Source organism: Apus apus, chromosome 23 (genome assembly GCF_020740795.1).
Source record: "Apus apus isolate bApuApu2 chromosome 23, bApuApu2.pri.cur, whole genome shotgun sequence".
In the NCBI taxonomy this organism is placed as follows: domain Eukaryota; kingdom Metazoa; phylum Chordata; class Aves; order Apodiformes; family Apodidae; genus Apus; species Apus apus.
The window spans coordinates 713,362-727,597 of record NC_067304.1 but is presented as its reverse complement, the minus strand read 5'-3'; the positions used below and the strand labels follow the sequence as shown (position 1 = coordinate 727,597).

The 14,236-nt window shown below is 45.7% G+C and overlaps 1 protein-coding gene across 4 annotated transcripts in view; it reads right to left on the bottom strand.

The window, feature by feature from the left end:
• KDM5B (lysine demethylase 5B) overlaps positions 1-13,920 on the bottom strand; it is a 62,220-nt gene extending 48,300 nt beyond the window's left edge. The window contains exons 1-2 of one of the 4 annotated variants that reach the window (XM_051639085.1): positions 13,759-13,920; positions 1,015-1,092 (exon numbers count right to left, since the gene is read on the bottom strand). In XM_051639085.1, the coding sequence (XP_051495045.1) occupies positions 1,015-1,092; positions 13,759-13,896 (216 nt within the window). In that variant the 5' untranslated portion in view covers positions 13,897-13,920. Of the gene's footprint in view, positions 1-1,014; positions 1,093-9,881; positions 10,694-13,758 lie in introns of those variants that run through there. The other 3 variants (XM_051639086.1, XM_051639088.1, XM_051639087.1) reach the window with 3 other exon arrangements.
• Between the last annotated feature and the right edge of the window lie 316 nt (positions 13,921-14,236).

Genomic DNA, 14,236 nt, shown 5'->3' with positions numbered 1-14,236 from the left:
GTCCCTACCCATGCAGGGGGGTTGGAACGAGATGATCTTTAAGGTCCCTTCCAACCATTCTATGATTCTGATACTTTGATTTAGAAAAGTAGTTTCTGAGAAGGGACAAGCAATGTGTTATTACTGTTAGAAAATATCTAAACCAGCTGCATTGCTAAAATGCATTACACTAATAAATAGAATAGTTTATTGCAATTTGGTTTATTTGTAATAAACTAGAAAAAAAAATATTTACGGATCGTTAAACAAAAAATTTAAAGGGTTATTTTGTTACCCCTTTTCACTCCCAACTGCATTTATTCCATTTTTACAGATAGAACCTGGGCAGGGGAGGGGAAGCCAACTAGTTTATTTGCACAGCAATTCACACAGGCAGATAATGGGACTGTTGCTATGTTAAAGAGTAACGGTTTGGAGTTAAGTTTTGACACGTTTTATTTTCATCACATTTTCTATTTTTAAGCTAAAAAACAGCCAGTAGGCAGAGTCACCATCACACCCATTCCTACCAGTAGAGAGCTAACCAGAACTCCTCACCATTCCCTTCTAGTCTGAATTCACCAAAGCACTGAATGAAAGTGCTTGTGAACAGCAAATTTCCACCAACTGAATCCAGATTTTGCAATTCTCTCTTCCAAATGGCTTATTATTTTTAAAGCACTCTGTAAATGTTGCATCTCTTCTACTTTTAAAAGATGCTGTATATGTGCAAAACACAGACACCAATCTGTGGCACTTGAGAATTTTAGTTTAACTACTTAGAAGCACCTGCGTGGAAAAGACCGGAATTATGTTCTTCTAATGACCATTACTTTACTTTTTTGTTTGGCATGTTTTTAAGGAGATTCTGAAACAGATGAATTTCTGTGCCAATTAAAAACTGATGTTCAGAAGTCCTGAGTGCTGTCAGCTCAAGGCAAACACAGCTTATGGTCAATCCACTGGAAAACACCAGTTCTCCAAACAGTATTTACACGTTTTGGAGCAGTAGCAGTGTTCAGCTTTACACTTTACCTCTAGCTCATTGAGCCTCTGGATCCTTGGTGTAAAGTGAAGCTTATCGACATCACACGCAAACGGTGGCTGCCAGTCCTGGAAAAACAGAAGAGCTTCATCAAAAGACCAGGAAAATGAAGGACACTTCTCTATGTGACAGTGAAAAGCCAGGCGAATCCCAAGATGGAAGAGACCTCTGTGGTTTCCAAACCAGATCCTCCTCAGCTCTAATCCACAAAGCACATGCCCCTGGCAGGAGCTGCATCCGACCCGTCAGCCACTGACCCACCGTGCCCCAGCTGTGATGAGGTCTGCTTCTCTTGCCACCACCTTCTTAGACCTCTTTCTTTTCCACACTGCCAAGGCCACCACTAAATCATGTCCCTCAGCACCACATCTACATGCCTTTTAAATCCTTCTCTGCCCTGGGCAGCTTGGGCCTGACAGCCATTTCCAGGAAGAAATTGTTCCCAAGATCTAAGCTAAACCTCCCCTGGCACAATCTGAGGCCCTTTCCTCTTGTTCTATCCCTTGTTCCTTGGGAGATAAGACCAACCCCCTGGCTCCAACCTCCTCTCAGGCAGTTGCAGAGCCAGGTCTCCCCCCAGCCTTCTGTTCTCCAGGCTGAACATCCCCAGCTCCCTCAGCTGCTCCTCATCAGACTTGTGCTCCAGACCCTTCCCCAGCTCCATTGCCCTTCTCTGGACATGCTCCAGGTCCTCAATGTTTTTCTTGCGGTGAGCGGCCCAAAACTGACCCCAGGATTTGAGGTGTGGCCTCACCAGTGCCCAGCACAGCAGGCCAATCCTTGCCCCAGTCCTGCTGGCCACACTGGTGCTGACACAAGCCAGGATACCTCATTGCCTACCCCTTAAAATATTTCACTGTGCCTTTAAAATAGACAGTTAATGAAACCACAAAACACATTATAGTTTGGAACTAACGATCTGTCGTCAAAGATAAGCCTTCAGCTGCACAGCAAGTCAGTCCACCTTCTACCCACCCATGCTGGGCAGCTCAGCGTGCTGCCCAGGCCATTTGCCTAGTCCCAGGCCAACCCTCACCTGCCCAGACCCATTCCCAAATGGGACCCATACAACAGCTGAGGGCTTTGTCAGCTGGATATGGAGAGAAGCCCCAGCAGTTCTGCCATGTGCAAGACAAACCCTCCCAGCACCTTCCATGGGAGGAACAGATACTCAGTTACAACTCTGAGACTGGACATCACTTATCAAATTCAGTATTGTCACCATGCAAAGCACAGAACAAAGTGAAGTTTCATAAACCATGATCCAAACTGCCATGCCTGCCTTGACTGGGATGACAGACATTTGGTGGCAGAGACTGTAAATGCTCACAAAGGACAAATGCAGCAGTTAGTGCTCATACATGCTGGTCTCTGAAACAAACAGCAGCTGCACTAAAAACAGAAATAAAAGCTTAATTCTTTGTCTGCAAACACTCAGGAATAGCTGGAATATGACCAACTTAATAAAGATTATTATTACTTTGACAAAATACCTGCAACTGGTAGTGTTATTTATATATACAACTATAAAGCAATTTTATCTTTTAGATCTCTGACATCTATCACACGCAGTTGGGGTTTGGCAATACACAACTTCACTAAACCAAATTAGATTTGATTTAAACTTGACAGAAATTTATTACATGTAAAGCTATCTTATTATCACTAATTACAGCATGAAGATAACATACGTGAGAGCTACTGATAGGAATAAGACAGGAGCCTTCTATCAGGAAAACGAACATTTCCTCAATGCCTGCAGACTGAGGCAACCAAAGAGCAGCATCACAGAGTGCTCATCCTTCCAGTAGATATACTTCATATGAAAAGTAGTGTCAAAAACAACCATAAAGGATCTGCAAAGCAATTACCTATGTACAACCACCCACGCTCAATTCTATATTGTGACAACCCCATCCTGCCACTAGAAGCCCACAGCAGAATGCCGTGTTCTCGCAGCTAGACAGAATGGACGCAAGAGTCACCAAGAGTGTGGAAAACCTGAGTAGCAGAGAGGGACACCAATCTACGCATTTTATCAAACATACACTGACTAACTCAGACCTCTAAAGTTTTCTGATCCTGCAAGGCAGTTTCAACACATCAAAACCTGAAAAGGTTAAAATTAAAATTCAAACTTCAAGTTAAATGACAACAGGGGCGTCAAGATGACAAATTCTCAAGAGGATGGGCAGCCCTCAAGCAGTGGAACATGCTGCTCCATCTTTTTTGGGTTTTTTAACCATAAGACTAAGACCGGTATCCAACAGTGTTCTTAAAAAACTAAACAAAATTAAGCCTATGTTTTTGTTTTCCACAACACCAAATGCAGTGAAAATAGCAAGTCTGATGAAGGAAACATTTGACATTCTGTTATAATGTTGTGGTAACTAATGAGTAACTTGTGGCCCTCAGACTGTAAGAGGAACATGACTGGGAACATCTAGGGCAAGATTTGAAGTGTTGCACTTCAACAAAACAAATCTGACTTTCAACCTGAACCAACTGGTTACACCATTAGTCACAAGTCTGAGGTTTGCTCTGTGTGTGAAGAGAGACAGAAGACAGACAACCAAGCCAGGAGAGGACACACACTAGTAATGACACACAACAGCCCTGGGATACGAAGGGGACATTGCTGAAGGAAGAACTGTACGATCCTAAGCGCTTTTCTCAGGCTAAGAGAGTAAATTAAAATGCAGTGGCTTGTGCTGACTGACTGCTTAACTAGGTGATGAGCCAAGGCTGTCACAGGTGAGCCATGCATCACCTACAACAGGATCCTGTAACAGGGACCTGCAGAGAAGGAGCAGGAATAAAAAGAACAGGAGCAAGAATTCAGCTCACACAGGCAAGGACACTACCTATGACACTGACCTGTCGCTGTGCTTCAGGGCATTGCTCACAGAAAAAGTTCGGCAGACCATGAAGACAAGGAAGGGAGAGTGCTGGAGACTCTTCTGGTTGGGCACACATTTTTGGAAATTCTTTTTTTTTCAGCCAAAGACTCTTGGTCAAGCAAAGAACTAGTTATCTAGTTCACAGGAAAAAGTAACACAAGCCCAGACAACAGAGGCTTCCAGAAGAGCTACTTTCTACACCTTGCAGTTTGTAAGTTTAATGACACTGAATAAACTCTATACACACCACAACACTTTGATGGTAGCTCAGCTGTTTCACAAAGAGAAGCTGTGGAAACTCCATCTATTCAACATACAACTTTCAGAAGACAGCTTTTCAGTCTATCAGGCAGATGGGTCCATCAACTAGACACAAAAATTTAACAGCCTTAAAAATGTTTCTCTTTTAGGAAGGAGAAAGTCATTGCAAGAACTGTTGGGATACGGTCAATTGGCTTAATAAAAAGTAACCCTGGATTTACTCAGGCTTTTAATATATTTAAGTAGGCAGAGCCGAGGGAAATGCATGCTATATATTAAATAATAGGTCACATTAGCTCTTTATAAAAAGTCTTCCGACTTTAGAAAGACACTAGACTGGTTTAGACTGGACATTAGGAAAAATTTTTCAGAGTAGTCAGCCACTGGAACAGACTGCCCATGGAGGTGGTTGAGTCACCACCCCTGGACGTGTTTAAGGGTTGTCAAGATGTGGTGTTGGTGGATGTGGTTTAGGGGAGAACTTTGTAGAGTAGGGATGATGGTTGGACTCGATGATTCCAAGGGTCTTTTCCAACCTGAATGGTTCTATGATTCTATGATACTGTACATCCCATTTATCAGAACCTGTTTCACATGATGTTAGTCACAGTCACAGATAAACAGCCATTCACCATGTGGAGAAATTCCAGCAGGTGCAGTGAACAGGCCACCCTAAGTATCACTGATCCAGTTTAAAGTAACAAACAGCTGATTTTGGAGCTCCTGAACGACTCAAAGTTTATATAACCAATGAGAATAATACTGTCTTATGTTCCAGGGTATGGCAAGTCCTCAACCACTAAACATGATGTTTTCAATCCTTCTTTAATAACTGTATTATTTACTCAACAAAAAGCTTGCATACATTTTAAAGTGCAACTTATTACAATAAATGTGATGTTGAAGGAGTATTAAGGTATGTGGGGTTTGATGGAATGCCTTTAAGCACCTCGGAAATGCAGCAGCACCACGAGAGGGAGCTTCGTCCTGGCAAGGCCACTCTGCAGAGCTACTGATCCCCAGGAGGAGCTTTGCTGTGCAATGGCAGAGCACCCACAAACCAACTCCACAGCCTCACTTCCCCCAGGTTTATGTCTGGGAAATCTGAGGGAATTGCCATTTCCATCCATGTGCTCTTCCAGGGTCCTCAAAAGCAAATACTGTTTTGTTTTTTTTTTTAAAGAAGCTTAAAAAAATCAATTTAAGTTTCAACAGCCATGCTAAAACACTAAGATGAAGGACATGCAAAAACCAAGAAAACCTGAATTTCCTAGAAAAATCTGTAGTTTTTACACTGCACAGTCTTTGTTGTTCCTGTTGACCACCCAGGCTGTCAAAAGCCTGCAATGGGGACACAGAGCCATTTGCCCTGTGTCAGTGTGCACTGCTAACCACAGCCAGCACAACAAATCTCAATCTGGGCAAAAAAAACGAGACTGACAACATTTCAAACTTTTCTATAAACTTTACAGACAAATCTAGCTGTGCAGCAGGTACACTCATTAGTATTTCAAGTCATAATGCAAACTACAGAGGGTGAGAACTACTTCTGGAGGATTTCTATATTCCTTCCAGATTCACCATCGCAGGCATGGCAGGCTTCATACCACTTCAGCTGGTAAACCTTGCACCTCAGCCAAACTCACTCTCTAATTAATATTTAACCACTCCCTTGAATCCAAGTGAACAAGAAATTACCACTGTCACTGGTAAGCTGTTCTACAAGTTAGTTAGCTTTGACTTTCCTTTTTTCCTGTATCCTCATCTCATTTTTAACCAAATATCTCATTTGATTACTGCCCAAGAAGCTATTCATGAATGCTTCCTGCAAGCAATGCTTCAAGACATGTTCCAATAAACAAATATTTTTTTGCTTCCCTTTACAGGACCAGCTTTCCAGTCCTACAAATATTTTCCTCAGGCTTTTTTTGGAAACCTCTCCTATTTTTTCAGCATCTTTTGAAAACTGCAAGGAGCACTTTAGCTGCAATCTCTCCAACGTCAGACACAAAAAGAAGATGTCACTTTCATTATCTTGCTAGACAGCACCTCATAGTAAGATCCAAAAGAATATCTTAGCAATTCTTGCTGGAGAAACACATTCATTCAGTTAACTCCAGCAATTCACTGCTTCCCAGGATGCCCACCCCCCAAGCGTGACCTACATCCTTTGTTCCCAGATCTCTGGTCTTGCCTTTGCGAAGGTGTTACAGGATTGCTGCTGAGAGGGAGAGCAGACTCCCTGACTCAGGAGGACCCTTTTAGTCTCGTGGTTTTATGAATACATTAAAAACACACTCAGAAGAAACTCAGATGGCAGAATCTATGTAAAACTGGTGTGCGCTGTTTCTTGCCCCAGCAACGTCAGCAGGTCATCCACAAAGCTGAAGGGAAATTAATGCTGCTTTGACCCTGTTAGTTGGACAGTCCAATCACCAGCTAACCTAGTCTGTGGTGACATGGTCTTTGCTTGGTCATTTTGAGTGCACTTGATTTTTCCAACAAGAACAGTGAATTCCAGGGGCCCTGGGTGCAGTAACATTCTGTACACACAGAACTCATCGATAATAAAAGCTTGGTGGAGTATTTCTCATTTGAGACAAAATTTGGCTCTGTTATGTGCTTCAGGCTAACAAATGAGAAAACACAACTACAAATGTTTCCTATCTGAGAATCACAACCAAGATGAACTTGAAATGGGAATCTCCACCCTAGATTCCAGTGTTTCTGTGCCAGCTCCAAATTTGGAGAGGAATAAAAGCTCAGGTAAACTGGTGATGATTCTCAAGTGTCAGGGCCAGCTGCTCCTTGGGACCCAGAGGCAGAGGATGGAAACTATATACAGGGTTTGAACATCCCCACTAAATAAGAAGCAGGTGTAGATACAGGAGATATCAGTGTTCTCTCCATGGAGGCGACTGCACACAAGGAACAGGTAGAGAGGCTCTAGAAGCACCAGGCAAGAACAAGCCACATACCAGGAGCACTACACTAAGAGCTGGAGACAGATGAGGCCTTGGGGTCAGCGCACTAGCAGCAAATCCAAGATCTCCAATTCCCTTCAAAGGCTCTGACCTAGACCTTGAAGTGGAGCATCCATCCATACTGGATCTAGACTCAGCTGTCAGCATCCAAGGGCACCAGGCCCCAGGAGCTTCTGCCACCTTCACTCAAGATGCAGCACGTTGTAGACAGACCTTTGGTCTGCTCCTGTAGGACGTTCCCAGAGGATGTTCAATCAGCAAGCAGCACGGGCAGGGCCAGCCACTGTCTCTGGAGCTCTCCCATCACAGCCCTTTGGAGACAGCTGTGCCCCCTTCAGGGCTGTAACCAGCAGCTTTCAAATATAGATTTTAATCCCAGCATAATTTGGATTAAGAACAGATGTGAATTGAACGGCCACCCCAGAAGAGAAGCAGACCAGCCAGGGACAACAGGGCTCTGCCTCTGCTGGGGACAATCCTGGGGCTGCTGCGACAGCAACCGCCTGCTGCCCGGCAGCCACTGCCACCAACACCCTCAGTCAGGCTGCTCAGGTTCATTGTCACTTGTAAAGCACCTACGTTCAGTGGGGAGCATTTACTCAGACACATACAGGGATTGGCAGGCTCATGATCCCAGAAGTTCTCCCTGACTTTCAAAAACACTCAGCCTGATCTCCCAAACATACACACAGCATCTCCCCCAGCACTTCCCAGGAGAAACTCAGGAATTTGGGCTTGAGAGAAAGCACATCCTAATGGATATCCAGGCATAAATGAGATCTGTTCACTGGCAGCTTTAGTTTCAATGTTGGGGAAGAGAGTCCTGTTTAGTTTGAAACTCTGATTTCAGCTTTTAGCTAACTGACATAATTTATCTCAAGTTAAACAAATAAAAAGCTATGAAATCTCCCCAAATGTCCCACCATTGTTGCCTACATAGTGAGTTACAAACTAAATTGTTTCATATTAAATTTTCAATTAGCTAAAAAGTCTGTTTAAAATCCCTCACTAGAAGAGACTGAGTCAAGAAGAGGGTGTTCTCACCACCTCCCATCCACCTACCGACAGGGCACGCTCCAGTGGTTCAGTGCACAATTGGCGAGAGCAGCAGTGCTGCACATGGCAGCTGCCTGCAGGAAAGCAACACTCCTCTTTCATATTTCCTGATAACTAAAGATCAAAGGAGACTGCTAATTAACCTACTCTGAATTGACCAAACTTCACCGTATGACCCCTGGATCGAAAACAGAAAATTCTTTGTCGAAAGTAAAAATTTTCCAGTGAGCTTGGGTGACTGATCTAATTTTCTCCACAAGGATTTGACCACGTGTGAGCAGGAACCTCAGCACTAAAACATTTCTTCCCCAAAAAAACACCCATTCTTGGTCCCGAAGTGCCAGAAAGGGGCATCCCCCCTTTGTTCCTTCCTACCAGCTGATCAGCCTCCCAGCTGAAGCCACACGCCTCCTTATCTAACTCACGTGAACCCAGCTTAGCTGAGCAGGAGCCAGTGGCTCATCCCAACTGACAAACGACACGGAACCGATTATGCTCCCTCGGAAAGCTCACTTACCTATTGTAATTGAGTTATCTCTCTGTTTTCTTTTTGATAAAATCAACTGACTGATCCTCTGTATATTATCAAATCAGAGGGATCATCATGACCAACTTCCTGCTCAGGGCAGGGAATAGCAATTCTCTGCATTAATTCCTGGCTGAGCAGTGGAGTGCTTTACAACTTGGCACCAGGTCACCAGGAACCTCAACAAAGTTGCTCCAGAAGTAAATTCGGTTTAGTCTATACTTTAATGAACATCTTTTGCTTCGTGTTTTCTTTTTTTCCATAAAAATAAAACAAGCAAGCAGGTGAATGTGAAGCCTGAACGGACACTGTTTCAATCAATGTTGCTCCTCAAATCATGTCCCTGGAGCAGCAGCTCCAGTTCTGGGAAGCCCTCAGGTTTCAGCACTCAGGCTTTGCTAAGGTTACATTTCTCAAAACTCATTCTTTCCTTGCATAACTTTCCTGACACTTCTCCGAACCCTCTCAAGTTGGCAAGTCCTTTTAAAATTTTCAGACAAGGCTGCACTCTGAACGTAGAAATTTCTACTCTCTTACTCCCACAGAGGTAAAATCACCCTATTTTTCACCACCAACCTCTGGAGCTGCATTCCTGAGCTCAGCCCAAGCATCCATGCTACCATCACTCTGCTTTCCACAAGGATCCACAATTATTTCTCTGTCATCCTCCCTCCTCTAAGGCTGACCTATGCTCCTTTGTTTCTACATGTAAAACCTCACATTGAATCCTACTTAAGTGATTACTGTTTCATAACATCCATTGTTTATTAGGCAATTGGGATCCCTCTCTAACAATGAGCTTCCGGCCCTAAACCGGTCATCTGTGTGGAATCATTTCTTTTGTTCTTCTAGACTTTTAATGAAAATTAGATACCCTTGGCTTGAGGTTCTGAAAGACCCATCAGAAACGTAGCCTTCATTACAAATTCTCATTAATAGTGGAAATAATTTGTGTATCCTTCAGCAGGATATCAATTTTGCACAATAACAATTATTCTAATTAGAATACTGAAACACAATTACTTTATAGATCATGACAACACAACTGACTTCACCAAATACAGTCTCCTAGAAAACAATAAAACTAATTTAGCAATACCAGTTTTCATACAATCACATTTCATACTCACCCCTTTCAAGTTCCTATTCAAGACTGTATCAGCCATTTTTCTACCCCGGAGTGAGATGTGGTCAACACCTCCAGCACCCAAAAAGAATTTAAGCCCATAATAAAGTTAATTCTTTTGCACCCTTGAAAGTTCCCCAGCATTCCAGGATTTACTGAAAAATGCAAGTCAATAATTTAGAACTCCAGTGTCAATTCCTTGAAGATCAGCTATACTAATACAGATTTCCTAATCTTAAAATGCTTGGTTTTATCAGGACAGGCTCAAGGTAACTTGGAGGCCTAACTGTACTTCTTCATATTCAGTAAGGCTTAAGTAATTGTTATTAGCTATTTCTTCAAAGGAGTAAAGCAATGAACTGAAGTCCATTCTCAAGAACAACGTGGAGCAAGAAGGGTTTCATATGCTCTCCATTTTACCTTCTGTTCTTCAAGCTGGAGTTCAGATTTGTTCAACTGTTTGCTTTCATTAACTACTGTTAAGTACCTGTTTCAAACAATGATGCCATTCTCAAAGCAATAAATTTCATTCCTCTAATTGCCCCCAACAATTTGAAGAGCTATTGTAACACCTTCCAGAATGTAAGGCCACCACTTGAAATGCCAAGTTTTGGAATGAATTGCTGCTCCAGATAACAATTCAAATATAGAAACAATAATAAAAGGATGTTTTCAGTTGATAGAAGAAAATCCCAACTACACAAGATGTACACCACCAACAGTTCTGCACAGGGCTCCAGTTCAGCAGCAAAAAGTCCAAGTATCTCTATTTTATGTAGCACATTAACTACCAGAAGAAACCACCACTGGCGAAGCCCCGGGTCTCATCTGCACACTCTGCTGCCAATGGGACTGTCTATTTATGCTTCAGTCTGTGGACAAAAAGCCTTGGCTTTGCTGTTCCATGCAAAATAGAGGCAGTGAATATGGTTATTGTTGCACCCTTCACAGGACAGTCACTGCAGTATCCCAGAATCACCCAAGTAAGAGCAAAACTAAGTCATCAGTGACGACTGGCACAAACTGAACTGGAATGAGGAGAAGAAAGCTTCTTTTGAGGGTGCAACTGGAACCGGCTGTGCAGAAATTTCACATCCTGTTAAGAGTCCTGGATGTTCTTTCATCTTGTGAATATGGAATGATCACTCACAATCCACTGTCTTTCACCCAATGTCTACAGTACATGAGATGCCTCGATACACCCTTCACAGAGCAGTTCACTGTCCTCCTAACCTGTCATGCAAGAGAAGCCACCACAGATAAGGTTTCTGCAAGCCCATCTGGTGCCCAGCTAATGCTAGCTGAGAGGTACTTGAGAAAAAGATGATCCTGGTCCTTCAGAGAACAGGGAGCTCTCTTCCTCCTGGCCTGGTGCTGAAGCATAAAAGCCAGCTCAGGAGGAAGGACTTCTTCATTAATCATATTGTGAAGCCACAGTTAAGCACTATCAGTCTCACACGTTACTACATATTGCAGTTCAGACACAGAAGCACAAATTAATCTGCTGATAACTATCCAGCAGAGCTTAAGCTAAAATGAAGCAAGCCCAGCAATCAAATGTCTAATTCCATTTTCAGCACAGAACCTGCCAGCCTGTGGTGCTGCCTACCTGCCTACCAGCACGTAACCAGGCTGGGAGCACAGGCAAGAACTTAACTTGGATGCATAAAGATTTCAAACCCCCCTAAAACTGGATGATGGAACATCCATCATTTTGTGAAAATCTTGGTACACTCTGTTGCTCACAGTATTATAAACCACTTGATTACACAGAAAAGAATACAGGAATATTCACTGCGGCTCCTGTTGGCAAGAGGAAGCCCAGGAACTACGTCAACTTCACAGCTTATTCTGGTAGATCTGGAAGGGCTCCCTCTATGCTGCAGGCCGGGAACCAACAACTGCACTTGCACAAGTCATCCAAGTCATTATCTAGGGCAGATAAGAGCCATGACAGCTCAGCTCTCCTGAAAGCCAGGCTCCATGCAACTCTGAGGTGTTCAGCCCTCAGCAGCTCCAACTATTTTCATCCTACTTCTAAATACATTCAGTGAAACACATGATGATGAACACAGATATTGGCTCTTTAGTGAGGATGAGAGTAATGCAGTTGCAATAAGTAATTCATTCCTTAGGAGAGCTACTAATTTCTGAGTCTCTAACAGACAATATAGGTTAGAAGAAGCCTTTCTCTCAGGGTTTTAGCTTTTTTCCACAAGCAGCCAAGAAACAGATGAGATTTATGTTTTTTTAACAAATCACAAAAGAAAAAAAACCCTTCATAAAAATTGTTCTGCTCACAGTTGCTGAAATACCACTGACAATATACAACCCAAAAAGAATACTCTACTCAAAAATATTACACAAGTTAAATATTGAGTGCATAATGAAAACCATCTTACCCCCTTAACTATGCCAGCATCTGGCTACACCGCATGAAAAGGGGCACTGCCATGTTCTACCTATGAATTCAAGTGTTCTGTGTGCCTTCATTCCACTACAAACCAGGACTCTTCCTCCAGAGAACAGGAACATCTTCCTCTCCAGTGAGATTCACATTATTAAATCTGCTACAAACATTGCAGGCAGAAATGCAGCCAGTCCCTTCTATTTTAATTCAGAAGGAAAAGGATGGTTACCAACAGGAGTCCTGGCAATGATCAAAACATGAAACTGAGGAGCATGTGTTTCTGAATGTTATTTCTTTGAACTCAAAGTCTCAATCACAAAACTTCAGTCTGCAGAAACGTTCTGTCAGCTTCACCTCTTGCTGGATGAGATGTTAGGCTCTCAGTTGCTGTTCAGCATTCTAGTTGTTGCCATCAGGTTAACTACCTCAAGCCAGATACACCATCCCAGACTCGCACCACCCTCCACTTCACAGAAAGAGCAATTCACAGAAAATAAAGATGATTCCCACATGCTTATTAATTGATTTTTTTTTTTTTACTCTAGAAGCCCCTCTCCTCACCAGTGTGGCTGTATCCCTTTAAACAAACTAACAATGACTACACAAACTGTGGTTCTAAGCTCTTTGCAGTATTTCTCAGCAAACCGAGTCGACCAACAAAAGGAAATTCGGATTTATACTCCAACTTTGAGCTTCCTACACCAAAGGTCGGGACGATGATGATGAAGACGAAGGCTTATTCCTCTTCCCACTGTGAATGGCATTCTAAAATGGTGGCCATGTCTGCCTAGGATTCAGCTCGCAAAGCCACCAGCCAAACTCAGGGCTGCGGAGTTTGGTTGTTGTTCAACTTGAGGGAGCAGTGACCCGCACCAACGCGGGGCAGAGCGGGCCGGGGCCGCGGCGCGGCGGGTCCCGCAGCCCTTCCCCACCACAATGCCAACATGGAGGGCAGCACCCCGGCCGCTGCCTCCCGCGGGGCCTGGCGCGGGGCCGCTCCCGCAGCAGCCGCTCCCGCAGCAGCCGCTCCAGCCGCGGGGTCCGCACAACTTGCAACTTTCGGGGGCCGAGCGGCGGGGGAAGCGGGAGGCCGGGCCCGCCGGGCGGGGAGCGGGGCGGCCGGGCCCGCCGTTACCCCCGGCCCCGCCGCTGCCCCCGGCCCCGCTCGCATCCCCGGGCCGCTCCGGCCACTCTCCTGCCAGGAAACTCCGGCACTTCGGAAGGACTTTGCGGGAGGGGCCGGCCGAGCTCCAGCCCCGCGGCCCCGGCCCGGGGGCTCTGAAACTTCAGAGCGGCGGCGGGGCCGGCCCCGCTGCCCTCCCCGGCGGCCCCACCTGCCCGGGGGTCACCTGCGCGGCGCGGGGAGCGGAGCGGCCGCCGAGGCGAGCGGGAGCGAAGGGGGCGGGGGTGGCCGGTGCGGGCCGGGCCGCCACACAAAGGCCGTTCCCGGCGGCGCCATGCGGGCACTCACCGGCGGCGGCCGCACCTTGCAGATGCCGGTCTGCTCGGCGATGGGACGGATCTTGTTGATGAAGGCGAAGGGGTCGGCGAACTCCTCCCAGCTGGGCTCGAAGACGGGGCACTCGGGCGGGGGCAGGAACTCGGCCATGGCCCGCGCCGGGGCCGCTCCAAACAATCCCGCAGCCTGGAACGCCGCGCGCCGCTCGCGGAACGTGCACGTCCGCGCGGGGGGGGCGGGGAGGTGATGGGGGGGGGGGGCAAGGATCTGGAGCGCGAGAGAAAAAGAGTCCGCCCCGGCCTGGGCGGGGGGAGGGGGCGGCGGCCGCCCCGCCCTGTCACGCGCCTTTGTGAGGGGGACGCGGGAGCCGGACCCCGCGGGGCCGGGCGGCGGGGCCGGGCCCACGGCGGGTCCCTCAGCGGGGGCCGAGCCCCGGAGCTGCGGCGCCCAGAGGCCGGCGGGGCCCGGAGCTGCGGAGGCGCCGCTCGCT